This window comes from Chelonoidis abingdonii, chromosome 7, assembly GCF_003597395.2.
Source record: "Chelonoidis abingdonii isolate Lonesome George chromosome 7, CheloAbing_2.0, whole genome shotgun sequence".
Lineage (NCBI taxonomy): Eukaryota > Metazoa > Chordata > Testudines > Testudinidae > Chelonoidis > Chelonoidis abingdonii.
The window spans coordinates 30,673,802-30,695,061 of NC_133775.1; the positions used below are offsets into that span (position 1 = coordinate 30,673,802).

Genomic DNA, 21,260 nt, shown 5'->3' on the forward strand with positions numbered 1-21,260 from the left:
CTTCACCACAAGACCTTCCTCCTGGTGTCTGATAACGCTTGTCCTCCTCAATCCTCCAACAGTACATTCTCTCACTCTCAGTTCCTTGCCTTCTTGCTCCCAGCTCCTCACACATGCTCCTTCTCCTCTGACTCCTCTCTGCCTGACTGGAGTGAGCTCCTTTTTAAACCCAGGTGCCCTGATTAGCCTGCCTTGATTGGCTGCAGGTGTTCTAATTAAAGTAGCTATCTCTACTGCCTTCTAGAAAGATCTTAATTGGCTCCAGGTGCCTTGATTAACCTGGAGCAACTGCCATTTGGTTACCATGGTCCTAGGGATTTGTTTAGCCTGGGGCTAACGTACCTGTTCCTCAGTACTTTACTGTAGCCATCTGGCCTTGCCCCATCACAATATTTTTGGCACAAAACATGAAAACTTCAAACTATTACACATTCCTTTATTTTAATGATGTTTGGGGAGGAGGGGTTCATAGTCGCTTGGCTGAACTGATTCTGTGTTGCCTAGAGCAATTTGAAGTATTATCATCAAAAGAAGTAGAGATTTAATCTTCTTATTTGAATTGAATTGTGTAGGATGGGCCACTGAAGTGGCTCATTAGGGTTTCCCACTCTCTCCCCCTCCAATTTTATTGATGCGGAATAACCATTTTAGAGCATTAGCTATAAAATTCAGGAATGCATATATATGCCAATTTAAAGAATATACACATATACAAAACTTCTTACCATTTAAAGATGCTTGTTTTTTAACACAGCACTGTCCTTATGAGATACAAGCATTAAAAATGCATTAAACATTAAAAAAGTAAGTGAAAATGAGAATAAGGTTGATAAAGGGATAAAAAAGCCACAGCATGTTATAAAAGACTGCATTCTTACAAAAACAAATGGAAGTAACATGATCTCAGGGAAAGTCAAACTAAGAGCACATGTGAAATCGTTAACTGTCATAATATTGCCTTTAAATGCTGAAATGACAATGACAAATCTTCTCTGAACTAATCTCTTCTTTTCTCTTTTTCCCCTTAATTGATCATTCTATATCTTGATTTGCTTCTTTAGATTACTCAAAGAATATGCACACTTTAAAGAAATCCATAATTTGAGGAAAAATGCTACTTCAGCCTCAGATTTAAAATTGGAGATTCTGCACATTTGTCTTGTATAAGGAAATGTTCTATGTCATTTGTGCAATATCCTGTAATGCCACAAATATGCATTTGTTTCCCTTCCTAATACAAATATTTATCAAACAAGAGACTCTGTACTCTTTTCATGGTTGCTGAAAATGAACAGTACAAGGAAAGGGAATCAAAATAATAAAAGATAAACAGTTATTTTTGAAGCACATTTTATTATAGATGAGTAAGCATGACTTATTATGGATAAAGATGATTTAAATGAATTGCTGTTTGAACACTCTTCCTCCCCCCAAATACGAGGTATAGTCTTGCTCTATATTACTGTACAAACACTGCTTTGACAACAGATATAGGCAAGCAGTTTGCAAAACCTTTTAGAGTACATGTTTTGTCTTAATGTTAAAAGTGTATTTTGTTCAACAACTGAGGGTCAAATACTTTTAGATTCAATAAAATAAAAGTGTGAAACTGTCTAGTAATATTGCAAACAAATGGAATTTCTAAGTTGCTGAAATAATTATGATTATAACTTAGCAGCCATTCAGAACAGATGCTGTATTAACATTTTCAACAAGTTACAAAATATATACACAATACATCATCTTAGATGCTATTGGGTGTTTAAAATAGTTAACTGCAGTCCAGAAACTAAACCCCAAAACTATTGTAAGTAGCTTTTCTACAACAATCTTTACAATGGCTAACAATTAGTTGTCCTGCCTATAAGCACCATATACAATGTGCTATCTGGTATACCACTTCCACAAGAATAAACAAAAACATTTTAATCAAAAATTTCACATAAATAATGTTTTTACCTGTAATGAAGTATGTGACCAAACAATTTAGATAAGTACTTTTACAACAGAAACATATCTTGATGTAACCAGCACATACAGTCTGCAAGAGACAAAGGGAATCAAATAATGTCTACTAAAGCCACAAGCACCTTGTGTTATAAAGAGCACCAGAAGTATAAACAGGAAACACGTTAAGAGGTAGTGTACCATCTGTTAAGATGTATGTGTCCAAAAGGACTATAATAGAACTTAGTGTTTAAGAAAAGACAACTTCTTGTACTGTGGCGTAATTCACTCTCATACACAAGCTATTGCACATTTGGGAGCATTAGCCAGTATTGCTCCTTACTACTGTATGTCTCCAGCTTTCCTTAGGATGTCCTGTACAGTGTTGTTAAATAGATTATTAAGAATACCAAAGATCCTGAAGAATTTTATGTTTAGATATATAGTTCTCAGTTCCAGGGTAATATACAAGAAAGCACCAACCAATATTTTAAAAAATTAAATACTTTAGCAAAGTCATCATAGTCTTTTTTTTTTTTAAATGCCATTTCTCCTTCTTAGGAGGAAGTCTTTTTCTTCCTGAGATTCTTTAAGATATAACCAACAATTTGCTTTAAAATTCTTCCACAGTTTCATAATGATTTAATCTTTAATTCATTTTTGTTTTGAAAAGATGCTTTTTCTGTGCAACAGTTCCATGGTGGTGTGAGAAACCAGAATCAAGTTAGGAAGCTTAGAGAAAGCACACTGAACCACTTTCTATGGTATGCTGTTGTCCTGGTTTGAGATGAGGAAACGTATGCACTTGAACAACTGGAAGGTCTGTAGTGTCCTGAGTGTGAAAAAGGAACTCTGTCTTATGCCAGCTGCCATCTTGGATCTGCAGTTCACAGAATTAGAGAGAGCATTAAATGCATATCAACTATCAATTTCAAAACAGAGGGAGAATCTAGACATCAAGGAACCAGAGAAGCAAATGAGCAATCTGTTTTCTCTTGTCAATACATATAATATTTGTGTGATTTTTTTTCAAAGGCCATCTCCCAATCCATTGAAGAAAGAACATCTGTCAAAATTCTAACTTGCTGTAAAGCTTGATGAGGACTTGAACTATGAGACTAATACATATCTATAGTGCCTAGGCTTTTGCTTGGGTTTAATATGCATTCTTAAGAGTTATGGGGAAATCAGCGACATTTTTTGTCATGAACTTTGGTTATTTTAATTTTTAGAAAATCTCAATAAAAACTGTTACCTTATAAAAAATATAAAATAACAGTATAACACTGTTTGGGGATGTGGGAGTCTTGATGTTTGCAGTCACTGCTTTCTTGCCCAACCAGTCAAAGCAGCAGGTACAGTGGAGACTGCTGAAAAGTGAAATCCCTGCAGAAAGGGATGTGTGAGATTCTGCAGGAAATCTGTATAGTACATAGTTTCCTGAAGAGAGAGATATCATAGAATCTCTCAGAAAAACTACCCTTTTCAGTAGCCATCACTGCGTGAAAAACCCAAATCTGACATACTTTTATAAATATAGGGCCTGATTATTCACTGCTTTTCACTTTTTGCAGTAATTTATACCAGTGCAAAGTGCTACAGGTCTAAGTGTGTTGAAAATCCTGATTTGGTAACATTTTATATCCACTTAATACAGTTTCCAGTTTGAAAAGCACCTGTCATCATGCCATCTGTCTGCACACAAATCTCCCAGTGAATTCGAAAGATTTCCACCACTGGAATGATGACAGGATAAGGTTAAGTCCTTTGTTCTCTTTAGCACAGTATAGAATTTGATATTTTAGGCTCTCTGTAATAAAAATACCAATTATTGTACAAGAGTCAGTGGTAAAGGCAACATCTTGCCTGTTACTGGAGTTGATCTAATAATCATTGGAAATGTATTAGATTTTTCAGATATTTCCAAGTTCAAAAACATTTATCTTAGCTAATGAAAGTTTGTCCATCATCAGTTTATTACATAAGTAGACAATTGCCCTGTAACTAGTGAAGTTAATGACACTCAGTCATCAAAAGATTAACTTCTAGCCTGTAATGAACTTGCCCTTTTCCTGCAGTTTGGTTTTATTCAGATAACATCATCAGAATATATAGCTCAGCCTAAGCTTTCAACCCATGCCTGGCTGTTCCAGGATTTCCTGAAGAACCTCTATGTATCTATCTTAAGTTTCCTCTGAAGAGAGGGCCCTGTCACCTCTCAGGTCCTGGCAGAATTAACAAGCAGGGTCCACTGGGTCTGATGCTAAAAGCAAAGACAGATTTCCTGCATAACTGCAATTGCTGTTAGCATTTGGATATACCTTGAACTTAATATCAAATGGTCAACATATGGAGAGACTTGCTAAACAAATGAGAAGTGTGCTTTATGTTATGGAAATCTAAATGACTGTTATAATGATAGAAGGAAAAATAAATGCTCAAAGCTTATATTGTTGTTCATCTAATAATATCTAAACACTAATTGCACTGTAAGTTTAATAACGCCAAAAAGTATTTACCATGCATTCATCTGTAAGCACCTTTGGTTCAAGTAGTGTATTTGCCTCAAACATTTGACCATTCCAGCCTTTGAAGTGAACAGATGTTTTCTGAGCATCTGCCTCATTTGTTCCCCACACTGGCGTGTTCAGACAGTGAACTGTGATGGTATGGGTTGCTTCTGAGCTCAGTAAATGAAGGAAGTTCATCTGCACTTTTCCAACTCCAAACTCCAACTAGTTTACAAAAATACATGGTTAGACATAATAGTTGTATCATGCTCAATGGCCGACAATCAGAAAGATTTTGGCAATATAAATATGGCACTTATAGGTGATATGAACTGTATCAGTTAATTTGGTTGCCAAACCAAAATGCATGTGTCTCCTGCTTTCTTCAGAAGAAGTGTCAGGTATATATAAAAGTGGAATTCCATAATCACCATAATGAATGCATACAATTTTATACAAGCCTATACAGTATATACATTTGTATAACTTACATTTTCAAAGCTTGTTATAAAATCAATTAATTCTCAGTACACCCCTGAAATGTAGGTAGGTAGATATTCTGCAGATAGGAAACTGATTCAAAGAACAGTTAACTGATTCAAAGAAAGACATGCACAGAAAGAAGTGACAGAGTTTGGATCAGAGTTCAGAAGTTCTTTGCTCCCTGTCTTGTTTTTAGTCCATTATATTGCTCTGCCTCTCAACACCTAGATTTTATTAATAACTTGAGATATTGCAAGACAGAGAGAGAGGCTATGTACACTGAGCTATATATGGAAAATGTAATTTTTCTTGCATTATTTCTTGCATATTTGCAAGAACAAGTATATATAGAGGGCCAACCCATGCCTCCTAAGTCTGTATACACAGGAGACCCTCTGTGCACAGATCTCACCCCTCCCAGTTAGAGAGGTGTGTCAGTTGCCTGTGCTGCACCATCCTCCAGGACTTGTGAAGGACTCTCCCCAGGACTGGAGTCCGCCTAGAGGAGAGAGAGCAGGGACTGAGCAGTTAGTAGGTGGTGTATGTTGGGTGAGGACTAAGCCTTGAAAATATAATACATTTCTGTGGAGTCCTCCATAGTGGGGAAATGACCTTGAAGAGGGATACTGGGGGAAGCATGGCTAGGGGTTCTCTTGCTCATGTGGATCCAGTGGAACTGTGCTGATTGGCAGAGAGAGTAGGATGATCTGGAGATACAATTGGCATAAAGGGCACAGGTGCTCCACAAAGACAGCATCCCAGAGGGATCTATGGAGTATGGGGCAGAACCATGGCTCATTCTATTGAAAATGGGAAACCCCCACCTGAATAACAATGTGAGAGAAACCCAATAAGGGACTTTTTCCTCTCATGGGCAATCTTGCCCCCACCACCACAGATATGGTTCAGTACAGTTCAGTTAACGTACATAGGTAAAACTTCACAGAAAATCAAGTCCCCATTCCAAAAGGCTTGCATTCTAAATATACATAGATGTTAGCATGCATTTAGTGAAACAAAAGGAAAACCAGTTTGTACTGAATACTTTGGTTAAATGTCCAAGAGCCATGACCCTTATGTCAATTCACATTTTAATGACAACTACAGCGCGCAATACAGGGACAGGGCATTTTAAAATATTATAGACAGATTAAAGAGAGGCCCATAAAGATAGTCGCATAGAGACATATCTGAAAAGAAACAGATAATCAAATGAAACAGAGGAACACAGATCCAATTTATGGTGAAATAAAGCTGGTTAGCACAAGAAATCTGACATGCCAGCATACATTGGGTAAATCAGTGTTCACTTATTCAGAGTTTAAGCACAGACATATATCCTAATGAGAAGCAAAGCATACCTTTGTCACAGATACGGGTGATAGACATGTCTGGCCACCAGCAGTAAAGTTGCAGAAAACCTCAATGGCATCAGAAGGACATCCAATATTTGGGTCAATCCAGTATTTTCCTATCAATTTATAATCCCAGATAGAAAGGTGAAAAAAGACATAATTGCTGTTAAACAATCTTCTGAATAAAATTTCCATAATTTTTGGGAAATGTTAGAAGCATTATTACTGCAGCTTAACTTCCTATGGCATCACTAAAGAACATAACAGACTAGCCTCCTTGGAGTTACTCTGTGTTTATGCCCAATGTAGGTGATCTGAATGTGGCACATAAAAATTTGATGTTCAGGCAAAGCAAAGCAAATAAATAAAAAAAATCCGCAAAGCCTCCACATTACTGTCATATTATCAATAACTACTCCATACTGGCTTTTGTACCAGTTGGGTTTCCAATACTGAGTGCTATAGGTGGTCAAACGTACTCCTCTTCTTGGGATTTGGCTTTATCAAATACATGAACATCAGCCTACGTTTTCATCTTGAGCCTGGCTAGTTCCTCCATGTCCCTGCCCTCAGTTCCCTCTGACCAGAGGTTCATTGGCAGCTCTTACATCTTGGTGGAGTTACTAAGCAGTACCTGCCATCATCATGAATTGGTACAAGTTATTCCACAGCTTTATGCAGGCTCCAACAGGGTGATCAGCAGAAGAGCCCAGCATTTGTATGCTGGACCATAGCTCCTGCCACCCAGTTACTCTGACAAAGTCATCATCGCTGCACAGCTGATCTATATTTGATGTACAGCATGTCTGATCTGTATTTTTGACCGGTTTCTGTTAATCCCCTTTCTCTTGATTGTTTGAGTTTATTTCAATGTGTTTCCTATCTAGAGCAGTGGTTCCCAAACTTGTTCCACTGCTTGTGCCCCGCGCCGCTTCCAGCAGCTCCATTGGCCGGGAGAAGTGAACTGCAGCCACTGGGAGTCGCGATCGGCCAAACCTGCAGACGTGGCAGGTAAACAAACCGACCTGGCCCGCCAGGGGCTTTCCCTGCACAAGTGGTGGAACAAGTTTGGGAACCACTGGTCTAGAGGGATACAACAGGGGTTTTGGATACACGGCAGACATTGTAACTCAAGGGTTGGCAACCTTTCAGAAGCGGTGTGCTGAGTCTTCATTTATTCACTTCAGTTTAAGGTTTCGTATTCCGGCAACACATTTTAATGTGTTTTAGAAGGTCTCTCTCTATAAGTCTATATATTATATAACTAAACTAGTGTTGTATTGTAAAATAAACAAGGTTTTCAAAATGTTTAAGAAGCTTCATTTAAAATTAAATTAAAATGTTGATCTTATGCCGCTGGCCCGCTCAACCTGCTGCTGGTCTGGGGTTCTGACCCTGGCTGGCAAGGGTCTGGCAGCCAGAACCCCAGACCAGCAGTGGGCTGTGCGGGGCTGGCAGCTGGGATCCCAGATCAGCAGTGGGTTGAGTGGCTCAGCCCGCTGCCACTCAGGGGTTCCATACGCGGCTCCTGCCAGCCGGGATCCTGCTGCTGGACCCACTCAGCCCGCTGCCGCTCTGGGGTCCTGGCCCTGCCCACATATAGTGGGTACCTACCTTCTCCCTGGTTCTGGCCCATTCTCTTCCTCTCTCTGCACTGAGCTGAGGGTGGGAGTGCACTGAGCACAGGGCTGGGGATGAAGGGGCCAGGAGCTAGAATGAGGGAGGGGGCTCAGGGTTGAGGCAGGAGGTTTGGATGTGGAGCACTTACCTGGGCAGCTCCCATTTGGTGCGAGGGGTGCAGGTGGGAATGTGGGAGTGGTGGTACAGGAACTCCCGTTTGGTGCTCAGGGTGGGGGTGGGGATGTGGGGGGTGCAAGAGTCAGGATGTGTGTGGGGGTGCAAGAGTCAGGACAGAGGGCTGGGGGCATGTGAGGGGGGTGCAGGTGTCAGAGCAAGGGGTGCGGAGGCTGGGTATGTGTGGAGGTGCTAGAGCCAGGTCTGGGGTCATGTGGCGGGGGTGAAGGAGTCAAGCAGATGGCCAGGTATGTATGAGGGGGGGTACAGGGCATGGGCCTGGGGTGTGTGCGGGGCAAGAAAGATCTGTTAAGTTTTACATCTATCTTAACAGATACACACTTAGACCTGGTATACTCTTATCCACTCTAGATTCTACAGCACATTTCCTTGATGGAACTAATGTTCATTCTATAACTAGTACTGACTATTCAGCAGCTAGGAGATGTAAATTAGACTCAACGCTGAATCCTCTTCTCCACATACAGTGGCTAGAGATTTGTTTCAAAATTAATTCTGGAAGAAATCCTTTTTCTATAGTTAGTGTAATAGATGCTCATCAATTTCTGTGAACAGGAAATTAGTACAAGTACCAGATCATAAAATAGCAAATTGTTTGTTTGCATGTATGGGCTGTAGTGCACAAAATGCTTTTATTTTCCCTATCTTCATTTCACTTTTGCTGCTAAGATCACAGGTGACCCTCTCTACAATATGCGGATGTAATGTGCTTAAAGATGTTGGTTAGTGTTTTCTTTCATACTTGGGAATATTAAAGCCAATTATTCGTTTTTTATCCTGGTGCAACTCCCACTAAAGTCAGTGAGAGAAGAAACAGCGTACCTGACAAGTCTAAAATAAAGCAGAATTTAGTTCCATGTTTCCTAAGCAACAGTTAAAGACAGGCGAGACTGTGCCCCAGAATTGACAAATGGAGGATCCTCTGTGCAAATCTCCCCATGTCGGCAGGAGAGGGCATGGGGAATGGGTGGCTTCTAGTGAGGGCCGAGCACATCTTTTCTTTACCAGTGTTTTGGAGATTAAGTAGACAAGATAATATAACCTAGGGCTACATTACCTTTTGTGTGGAGCCCCTTCTGTAATAGGAACCCCTCTTTCAAAGGGCGGTCCTGGGACCTCTGGTAGTGCAGTTCCACTGGGAGTGCACTAGCAAGAACTGAGAAGGCGAGACGAGATGACGCTTGGGTTCTAGAGCCTGAGAGAATAGCTCTGGCTTCACGTGGATCCTGGAGGACCCATGGAGTTTGGAGTAAGACCCACGGAGGGCATGGTGAGGGGGCAAACCCTGATGATGGAACAGCTTTGTTAAGAAAACCTCATTGAATTTTCCTGCCCCTTAGCCTCTTGCGGCTTTTACTGTATAAGGGATGGTCCTATTCCATGCTTTTACCATGCTGCTATGACGCAGGCAATGAGAGTTTAATCCTCAACTGTTTGGGATTTGGCTACTTAACTCCCTTAGGCTCCTTGGAAGAGTCTTGTTTTACATGAGTTTTCTAAACATGTTTAAATCATTACAGTACGTGAAAGCCAATGCATATGTTTATACTGAAAATGAATACAATACTTTTGCTTGATACAGGCAAACCCTACCACCACAGGGAAGTATAGCTCCATTGCAGGGTAAGGGGTGGAGGGCTAGGTGCCAGCTGTGTGCACACCCTGCACCTTGATGCACAGGGCAGTGTCAGAAGTGGGGCAGGGGCTGATGATTCACCATTTGTTTCCCCTTCCCTCATGTGCAAAGGGATGTAGGAGCTATTCTCTGCAGTGGTCTCAGAGTTGCTCCATTGCTGTTCCACAATTTGCAGAAGGTTGATACTTTTCTTCTTGACCTCTGCAGCTATTCACAGTGCACAGCCTGGTTACTCAGGGCCAGGACTTGGCCCACAGAAAATAAAGAGTCTACATGCGGGAAGAAAATTCTTTCATGATTGGCTAATAACAATCAGGTATGAGTCAGTAAGTTGCCTGACAAAGACTGACTCTGGACAATTTTACCCGGTTAGATGCCATATACATGCTGTTTAGCTCATCAGAGGGCATAACAATAATTCCCCATAACATTTACATAAGGTTGCATTTGAAAATAAGTACTTTGCCCCCATTACCTCTAAATTCATTTCCTTTTTGCATATTTGTTTTTATTTTAACAATTGTTACCTGTAAGAAATTCATGGTACTAATGGAAAGTTTTGAAGATATTTATAATGAACACACTCAGACGGTGAAGTATGTGAAATACTTCTATTGATATCACATTTCAATGACCATTCAAGATTTATTGATTAATGGTTGCCTCAAATATAATAGTTGTCAATATATCTGATTATACACATTTTTTTCCTATAAAAATATAGACCTTTATTCACACAAAGTTCGTTGCAGGATGAGGTATTTGAGAAATTATTTCTATAACAAAGCTAGATTTAACAGATGTGAAAATGTTACTAAATATTAGAAAAGCTAGATTTCAGATTTTCAGCATGTTTTTTATTTACTCTATATCTGAAGTACTTTAGTGTTAAAAATAAAAATATAATTTTACATATCTATACAATATGGCCAGCTTTCACCATATTTGAACATAGTACAGGACACTCCAAAGCACTGTTTAGTAGCCTGTTATTTATTCTGTTCTTATGCTATGTAATGACTAGGCTCAATCCTTTTCCCTTTGAAGTCACAATTGGCTTCAGTGGGAGCAGGATCAAATCCATATTGTCTGGAAACTGTGATAATTACAGAACTCAGATTCTGCACATTGAGTCAGATGATGCCATTGGCTCAGATTCTGCAAATACTTGCATACATGAGTAACTTTATACATGTGAGTAGTTCAGTGGGACTACTTTATGTGAATGAAGTTGCTAAAACATCTAAGAGCTTCAAGGAGTGGGCACTTCACTCAGTCATGTCCATATGCCCAGTTTCGTCAAGCTGCAGTTTGAGGGTGTTGGTATGAGCAGTGAACACTGAATATGCTAACATCAGAAGACACACTTTACATATACAATACATTCACATCAACTTAGTGCAAAATACATATAGATTTGTGCGAGTTTGAGCAATGATGGCCATGAGAATTTCTGTAGAAGTAGAAGCAATCTTGAATATGGTGTTAGGAACCAGTGACTGGTGTTAGAGCAAATATTTTAAATACCTAAGTACCAATTACCTCTAAAATTTATTTTTGAATAATAAATCTATAACTTACTGTAAACAGGTGCATATGGAAACATTGTGATAGGTGCTGCAGAAATACTATGGTAGCTAGATTAAGGCAGGGCTTTTCAAGGGGGCATAAAAGTACTACATGCTCAACTTTCAATAAGTTTCAATTGGTATTGGGAGCCAAACTCTTAGGGTTCTTTGAAATTTCCAATCTAAATGGTGTGTGTAGCAAGGCTTTAAAATTACACTGTTTTTGTTGAGTTTTTGAGAAATACATCACACTGAGTCACCTCAGTCAGATCACTTTTCAAGGGGTTCTTTGATATGAGGGGCACACAAGATACATAACATCTCAGGGTATGTCTACACTGGAGCTGGAAGGTGTGATTTGCAGCTGAGCAGAATACCCACACTAGCTCCGATTGAGCTAATGTGCTAAAAATAAAAGTGGAGTCGCGGAGGCATGAGCAGTGGAAGGGGTTACCTGCCCAAGTATGTACTTAGGGTCTCAGATGGGATTGTACTCAGGTAGTTAGCCCATCCCACCACTTGTGCCACTGCACAAGTACTTTTAGAGCACTAGTTCAATTAAAGCTAGTGTCGGTATTTCTACTTGAACTATAAATGACCCCTTCCAGTTTCAGTGTACGCAAACCCATAATGTAAAATGAAAAAGGTAAATGTAGAAGTCTGGGTGTGGGCAGTAAGAAGTCTCTAAGCCTGATTTTCATCAGTGTACATCAATTGAGTTCAGCTGAGTTACCCCTGGTTTACACCTGCATGATAAGAGTATCATATCCTCTGTACTGAAAAAGTGCAGGTCTGAGATTGTTTTAAAGATCCTGCTACTCATAAGAAATTCAGCACTGAGTACTGGTAGGTTGGAATAGCCTAGAAGTAGCAGCAATTACTTTTTCACCATCCACAGAGAGCAAAGGCTGCTTTGGGCATAAAATGACAGGCAAGTCCATTATGGATAGGTGGGTGGTACTCAGTAATAATATGGAATTAAAAAGTTAAAATTAATATAGTTATTAAAATGCCACCCATTAAAGTTTTGCTCTAGAAATTAAAAATTGGAAACAAGATATTCTAAATCTTGATGATATGTACAATTTGATGAAAGTAGACACTTACCATCCGATACTTTACGTTCACAGTTAAGCAAATCCCTGCAGATGCGTGCTGGGTTATCCCGAGTGCCGAGGGGGTTCTTGATACTGTGCAGTAAATTGCTAAGATAGTGCAGTGTTTTGAATATCTCTGCACTGTGATCTAGTAAAGTTACTTCAGTATTCTGGTAGCTCTGCCGTTAGCAATAATGTTATCACAAAAATGCCATAGCAGCAGTGCATGCAGTTAAATCAAATGCCCATTGGAGACCACAGGCAGAAATGAAAGGTGTTTATGATGCATGCAGCCGACCACGTATGAGATAATAGAAATGATTTATTCATATTAAAAATTAGTACAATTTATTAAAATTATTGGAGCAAAGGAGTTACAGTTAGGTTAAAAATCACGCAAAAACATTGTTATAATACATGGAAATGGAAATTTGAATGCCCAAAAAAGAAAAAAAAAGAAAAGAAAGGAATTAGTTCATTTTATAAGCGATACCACACTGTCGGATTTTGAACAGAGTTAATAGTCTTAGGTCCCAATTCTAAAGGCACATAAAAATATGCTTAACTTTACACATGTGAGTAAGTTCATTGCATGTGTGTAGTCTCATTGACTGCAATGACTCTACTCACATGCATGAAGTTAAGCATGTGTAAGTGATTGATGGATCAAGGCCTTAATGACATTCTCATTTGTAGGCATGTAGCTGAATGTATACACTTCACATTGTATAATAGATTGATTTTTTCCATCCTCTTTAATCATATTTAAACATTGGAAATACTGTGGTTTTTAAAACTTGACTTAAATTGCATCCTATACATCCAATTTTGTTTAATCATATTATACATTGGTTAGTTTTTCCTCACAAAACAGTTTCTAATTTTTCTCTGTTTTCAATAAAGCCTTTGTGAAGAAGCCATGTTTTGGCCTTAAAAAACCCGACTCTTTATAAATGTTCTAATGTATGTGCCAATGTAAATATAGCAAGATATATTACCTCCATCTGTAGTGCACCATTTGATTCAATCAAGGCTTGAATAGCAGCATTGATGTCCATTGGTTTCTGTGTAACCAAAACCATTTAAGATCAGCAGTAAAATCAACAGAGAATAAAATTAAGGTTGTAAGTTCTTCAAGTATGGCTGCAGAAATATACTAGTTATATCTGATGAAGAATTTGAAAGTCTTTTGATTAAAACATATTGCGCATAAATGTGTATGTATCAAAAAGGACAAAAAAGCCCGCCTTCCCCAAAACCTCTGAGGTCTCCTCATTATTTTAGTTGAATGCGCCACACCCATTACATTACATACTATGTGAATTCTTACTTTTAAAAGGAAAAAGCAAACAGCAGAATGAAATGGAATACTCTTATTTTAAATAATTGTAATTTTAAAAAAGAAATTACTTTAGTTTCTTTTATCAGCTATTTTCCTGGGAGAAAAATAAAACAAACAAACAAAACAAAAAATCCCCCCCCAAAATCTCAAACCAAAACTATTGGCTCCAAACCTCTCTGCCATCCATCTAATCTAATACATCGACAGTTACAAATACTATTTATATCTGGAGAAAAAGGTGATATTTACTCTCCAAACAAGATACACAAAGAACAATTCAGTCTCTAATCATGCACATACAACATGGGTCAGATTCTCTGGTCCCTTTGCACTACTCTAGTGGTGAAAAGTGCTATATCTTGTCAGCTGAGAATTCCTTTGATGCGAGGGAGTCCTTGGCTGGCATACAACTAGTTCAGCTGCCTTCTATACCTCAGGCCACCCTAGTCCCCACTGTAGGGGGGATGGCAGAGTGGGAGAGGGTGCACCATCTGTCATGCCATGGCCTGACTCAGGAGGGTGGCCCAGGAAGGGGGTTGCCCAATAGAGCAGAAATAATAGAAAAGGACTAGAACAGTAAATCCATCCTCCCAGTAAGTGCTGGATAATAACCCCCTAGAAAAAGATGGATACATTTTATGTAAACTGGAACGGCACGTGGTGAATGACATACCATGTAGCATCCTACTTCCCTTCAGAATTTGTATATGCTGAATTCCTATGAGTAAGCTTTCAAACTGGAGTGTAGGTCAAGCATGTGAGCATGGGCATGTGATTTGCCCTTTTGGGACTCTGCAGCATGGTAGCACTACTAGACAGAAGATGTTGATAGGAAGTTTAGCATAGCAACTATATCTGAGCTTAGATATTATAGTGATGAGTGCTAAAGAAAAACATTTGAATTTCACTTAAGATGATGGAGGAAGCAATACCCTATGAAGAGAGTCTCAACATTTTCACTTTCAACAATAGGGAATGTGTTGTAGTTAGCACAATTATGAAACTTACTCTTGGACCAGGTGCCCCAGGTGGACCCTAGAAAACAAGAGAAAGCAGTTATTAGGTATTGCAGGCTTCTTTAAATCATATGTGCAAGGAGAACCTAGATAAAAATACCTCTTTATAAACTTACTGGTGGACCTGGATGACCCCGTGGTCCCTGAGGGCCCTAGGAGAAAGGAAGATAAAATGCATTAGAGTTAAAAAAAATCCTTCTACTTTTGATTTTTTTTAAGAAATCAGAAAATGCCATAATGAAGCGTAGTCAGCTGTAATCTGCACAAAGATTTCTTGGCAGAGCTGTTGACCATTTGTTTCCATTTCTGAATGTACGGCATTGTGCGTTTTTAAAAAGTGAGTGTTGTTCTTGTGAAAAGTGCCAGGCTGATAGTACTGGATACCAAAACAACCCTCTGTTTATCCAATCACACTTCATATTCAGAGTATATTTATAAATAGTGTGTAAAAGGTTAATAAATGTTTAATAGATTTTATAAGCATGTCACACATGAGTAGTATGTGTTACGGATAGCTATTATCACATCAGCACAAAGTGTTATAGATGGTTATAAAGAATCTCTTAATTTACTGGACTCTAATAATTGATCAACCATTTAGTAAAACATATATTAATAATGTATTAGCCCGTAATAAACTATTTATAAAAGTACACTTAATACAACGTATGACATTTGATCCAGGACGTGGAACACTCACATAATGGCCCTTACATTGCAGGCTTCTCTCCTTCTAATCCAAGCAACATGTCACCACCATCCCCGGCCCCAGAGGAACTTCATTTAAGGGTGTAATTAAGCAGCAGGAAGGGAGGGGGAACCAATTACAGTCAGCAGGGGCCTTGCAGGGAATAATGTGTACAACACACACAAAAGGTTAACGTAAGTGAAAAAGGAAAGAGAAAAGTTGACACCTCGGGTGTAGACCTCACAAAAATCACATCCCTAATCAACACTGTTATACCAACAAAAGTTTCTAGTGTAGATCTGGCCAAAACCCTCATCCTAGCAGTAAACCATTTCATGTGTTCCTTCAGTTCTCTAACTAACACACCAACAAGTAGATGTCATCCAAGAGATTTCAAAAGAAACATCTGCATAAGCAACACTGTACAGAACAACTGTGAGCATGATCCTGCGTCTCAAACTGCCAACCAAGTCAATGGGAGTTTAGAGCATGCAGGGCTGTGTCCCATGCTAGTCCACACACATTTAAATGAAAAGATGCCAGATTAGATCATATAAAGAGACTAATTTGGGTAGTTGAGACTTTTCAGATCTATCAATCTCTAGAAGCACGTTGGTCACATTCTTTAGCCCATGTGATGTAAAATTCATGGGACAGAACACATGGTAGCTATCTGAGAGTGCATTTGATTTTCAATGAGAGCTGTTACGATGACCTTGATTCAGTCTCCGTAGCCCAAATCTGTATATTGTGAGTGCTGCTGTTCTATAAACAGCTGTCTAGTAATTATGCAGGGGAGTTAAAACTGAGGACATTTCTTTATGTTTAGGTTCAGCCTTTGCTGTTTTTTAATGTGAAGGCTTTAAGGGCTAAGTCAGTTCGGATATTTTATTTTGTCAGCTTTTCAACCACCACCTACTGTCACTGGGTCCTACTTATCTGGTTTCACACTGTGTATGCATATTCAAGACTATAAGCCACCACCTCCATCCCACAGACCAACATCTACTGTAATTTTACAGAGGCACCATTGATTAGTGGTTAATGTAGGGGAACAGTAATACAACCTAAAACTTCTGATTCCTAACTCTGCCACTAACTCTGTGTGATTTTGGCAAGCCATGTAATGTCACTCAATCTCCCTTATTCCATATACGGCTAATACTACTTACCGACCTTTAAAAGTGCTTTGGGATCTTACGCTTAAATAGGCACAAAGTATTATTGTTGTTATAAAATTGATGAGATTTGATGTTAGCAAAATCTTCTGTATGACTACTTTGGGTCAGATTCTCAGCTGGTGTAAATCAAGTGAGTTCAATAATGCTATGCCAGTTTATGCCAGCTGAAAATTTTGCATTTAATTAATCAGATCAGTAGGAGGTTTGTTGTCAATCTGTTTCAAGGATCCTTCAAACCAATAGGTGTATATTACTGCATTCTTTGATCATGCTTAGGAAAGTGCATCAGATATCCATATTGGTAGAAAAAGAAACTAAAAGAATAATTTCCACAGAGTAAGGAGATACTTATGTATTTTGGTTCAGGACTCGGTTACACAATGACCAAGTTACAGCAAGATGTGAAGGCTTCAATGATCTATACTGCCCCTATGTAAATACTTATTTCTAGTGAATAGATGTCTTTGTTCTGTGTATAGTGATTCAAAACTTTCATTGGATTTCTTGTAATAGCTGAAGGATTCTATATTTTTGGTATATGAGCCACAACTGTATGTCTGTGGAACTATTTTAAGACACTTGAGATTTATAGAGAGGGATTTTATTGATAGATGTATTGTTCTGATGAATTTAAACTGTTCTATAAAGAGGTGATGTGACTCAATCTGCCTTGATCCACTATATCCTTGCTAATCAAATCTCATATGAAAAGGTAAATTGGCAGCCAACTGCTACCTGGGGCAACCCCCCTTGGGCGTATTACATTTCTTAAATGCTTTAAAACTTCAAGGATCTACATCAATTACTTTTACAAGCCTTTTAAACATAACAAAATTGCAAACAGTATGTTGGAAATTCTGTAGAAACATTATAAATGCTCCTTTCTGCCACAGAGCTGAAGTAGAAGTTTAAATTGTACATTTCATGGATTAAGTTAATTGCAGAATATTCCCCTGGAATGTTCAGGATTAGCTTTATGAATCTACTTAGATGCTAATGTGATCAAAGGATAAGTAAAGGAGTGAGAAAAGTATAATTCCAGTTCCTTAATACCAAAAACAAAGAATAAAATGAATTATTTTTAGTGTATCCTTTAATCCTTTCAAGCCCTTAATTTGACTGCTAGCACAAAAGGTCAAAGGCCTGAACTCCATCCTTTTCTTTTTGATACCTAAAAATTCTGATCCTACAAACATTTATGCATGTGCTTAACTTTAAACATGAGCAATCAGTGACAATGGCACTACTTACATGCTTACAGTTAAGCATGTACAGAAGTGTTTGCAGGATCAGGCTGTAAACAGAGCTGGCCTGATTTTAGAGGTGCTGAGCACTCATAACTCCTATTTGACCTAAAGAGAGTTGTGGGTGCTCAGCCTCTATGAAAATCAGGATATATGGTTTTGATCATCATCTCACTTCCACTACCTTTATGCTAGTGTGACAATGCTGACTGAAGTGGAATTCTTCCTGGGTTACACTGGTGTAAGTGAGAAGAATCACCCTTTACATGTTTTTAGGTCCCATTTTATTGAAGACAATATAGAATCAGAGAATACCAGGGTTGGAAGGGACCTCAGGAGGTCATCTAGTCCAACCACCTGCTCAAAGCAGGACCAATCCCCAGACAGATTTTTGCCCCAGAAAGGGCTAATAATGTGATCCTTGGATGCACAAATGGGAATCTCGAGTAGAAGTAGAGAGATTGTATATGTCCTCTGTGTTTGGCCTGATGAGACTGCTCTGTGTCCAGTTCTGGTGCCAACAATTCAGGAAAGATGTTCATGCCTTATAGTGATAGACTCAAGGAGTTTAATGTATTTAGCTTAACAAAGAGATGGTCACGGGGTGACTTGATTACAGTCTATTAGTACCTACATGGAGAAAAATATTTACTAATAGGCTCTTCAGTTTAGCAGACAAAGGTATATGTAACAAGATCCAATGGCTGGCAGTTGAAGCTAGACAAAGTCAGACTGGAAATAAATTGTAAATTTTTAACAGTGAGGAGAAAGTAAATAAGGAAGTATTATTTACTCCTTCCCATAACACAAGAACTAGGAGTCACCAAATGAAATAGGCAGCAGGCTTAAAACAAACAAAGTGAAATATTTCTTCACACAATGTACAGTCAGCCTGTGGAACTCTTTGCCAGAGGATGTTGTCAAGGCCACGACTATAACATGGTTCAAAAAAGAATTAGATACATTCATGGAGGATAGGTCCATCAATGGCTATTAGCCAGGATGGGCACAGATGGTGTCCCTAGCCTCTGTTTGCCAGAAGCTGGGAATGGGTGACAGGGGATGGATCACTTGATGATTACCTGTTCTGTTCATTCCTCTGGGGCAGCTGGCATTGCCCACTGTCGGAAGACAGGATATTGAGTTAGATGGACCTTTGGTCTGACCCAGAATGGCCGTTCTTATGTTCTTATGTTAATTAACCATTGGAACAATGTACCAAGGGCTGTGATGGATTCTCCATCACTGACAATTTTAAAATCAGGATTGAATGTTTTTTAAAAAGACAAGTTCTAATTCAAAAGGAATTATTTTGGGAAAGTTCTATGGTCTGTGTTATCCAGGAGGTCAGATTAGATGATCACAACAGTCCCTTTTCTAGCCTCAGAATCTATGACTCTATGACAGGCATAAATCATCAGCTGAAGAAAATAATGCAGAATATTCACTATCTTCTCATTCAGCACAGACAGTGGTGCTGATTGAAATTATGAATATTCTGAGGGGTGTTTTTGACCTTTAAGCAAATGTTCGGTGGGAAAATGAAACTCAGTTGTGAATATTTGCAAGAGGTAAGAATCTCTTCATTTGAAAGGAAAATGTTTGCTGCAAATACAAGAGTAGGGTTCAGTCCAACAAAGTGTATCTGCAACTTCAAGCCAGGCTCCCTATTTAGATACAAAGATGGACTGCTGTTGAAGGCTAAAAAGCAAAAAATTATGAGCCAAATCCTCAGCTGCTGTAGATGAATATAGTTCTATTGAAGTCAATGGAGCTTCACTGGCTTACATTAGCTGAAGACCTGGCCCAGCATATGAAACCAGTTTCTGAGTTAGCTGGGGAAAGGACAGAAGAGTTAGGGCAGGTCTACACTTACAACACTGCAGCTGTGCCACTCCAGTGCTTCAGCGAAGACGCTACAGACACGGACAGGAGGACTCCCTGAGGGCACGTCTAGACTACGTGCCGTATCGGCGCGTTAAAATCGATTGCTCGGGGATCGATATATCGCGTCTGATCTAGATGGGATATATCGATCCCTGAGCGCGCTTATATCGATTCCGGAACTCCACCAACCCCAACGGAGTTCCGGAATCGACATGGCGAGCCGCAGACATCGATCCCGCGCGGTGAAGACAGGTGAGTAAAATCGATTTTAGATATTCGACTTCAGCTACGCTATTCTCGTAGCTGAAAAATTGCGTATCTAAAATCGATTTTACCGCGTAGTGTAAACCTGGCCTAAGAGGCAGTAGCTATGTTGATGGCAGAAGATCTCCGTGGACTATAGCACTGTCTACACCAGGAGTTAGGGAGATAAATCCTGAAGTGAAGTAGTTATACTGACATAAATGTCTAGTGTAGACCAATACCTGAAAGCTTTGTGCTTTATCTTCAATATTCCCATTTTTTTTTTTGTAGTTCTGTTTTCCTGAACACTCTCTTGCCAATCCCCATTAACCAATGGTCAAATCTAATGAATAAAACCTTCAGGATGAAATTACTCAGTGCATAGGATTCAGAAGCTCCTTAATGTGGGCTTCAAAGCATGGGACCCTTTGCAGGCCTCTCTGCCTGGAGTGAACCTTCATCCTCTAAGGATGCTATTTTATATAGATCATGAACAATCTGTCTGCAACCCTAAAAAGCAATTTTGATGGCCATTTTATAGATGTCACAGGTAATTCAGAGGCTATAAATTAGAAGAAAAGTATTATACTGGTAGAAAAAGTAAGCCGATGCTGAGTTGCACAAGGATGGTAATACTTAGTGAGCTATGCTTAGACCAAAGGTTGGGCAAACTATGGCCCAGGGCCACATCTGGCTCTTCCAAGACATTTTTAAATCCGGCCCTCGAAGCTCCAAGCCAGGAAGCATGCAGGCTATCTGGCAGCAGTGGCATATCCCCGCTGCCAGCTCCTAGGTGTAGGGGTAGCCAGGGGGCTGCCACACACTTCCCGCAGCCCAAGTGCTGCCCCACAGCTTTCCATTGGCCAGGAACAGGTGGCATAGAGCCACCTGCCAGGTCTCCGCATGTAGGCAGCCCAGAGCGGGGAACATGGTGTTGCTTTTTTGGATCTGCTTGAGGTAAGCGCTGGCCTGAAGCGTAGCACCTGCATCCTAGCCTGATCCCCTTCCTGCAGCCCCAACGCCGCCTGCCCCAGCCCCGATCCCCCTCTCCGCCCTCCAAACCCGCTCAGTCCCAGTGCCAGAGGCACGCCTCTCCCCCCAACCCCACCCTAGAGCCTACACCCCCAGCCAGAGCCCTCACCCCCTCTGCCCCAGTCCAGAGCCCCCTCCCACAGCCTGAACTCATTTCTGGCCCCATCCCAGAACCCGCACCCCGAGCCAGAGCCCTCACCCCCTCCTGCACACCAA

General features: G+C 39.8%; 1 protein-coding gene across 1 annotated transcript in view; it reads right to left on the reverse strand.

The window, feature by feature from the left end:
- Positions 1 to 2,675: 2,675 nt before the first annotated feature.
- Positions 2,676 to 21,260, reverse strand: part of COL24A1 (collagen type XXIV alpha 1 chain) — a 240,624-nt gene continuing 222,039 nt past the window's right edge. Inside the window, exons 54-60 of the mRNA XM_032779279.2 lie at positions 14,886 to 14,921; positions 14,762 to 14,788; positions 13,410 to 13,475; positions 12,422 to 12,590; positions 6,302 to 6,411; positions 4,467 to 4,682; positions 2,676 to 2,827 (exon numbers count right to left, since the gene is read on the reverse strand). Of these exons, the coding sequence (XP_032635170.1) occupies positions 2,681 to 2,827; positions 4,467 to 4,682; positions 6,302 to 6,411; positions 12,422 to 12,590; positions 13,410 to 13,475; positions 14,762 to 14,788; positions 14,886 to 14,921 (771 nt within the window). The 3' untranslated portion in view covers positions 2,676 to 2,680. The remainder of the gene's footprint in view (positions 2,828 to 4,466; positions 4,683 to 6,301; positions 6,412 to 12,421; positions 12,591 to 13,409; positions 13,476 to 14,761; positions 14,789 to 14,885; positions 14,922 to 21,260) is intronic.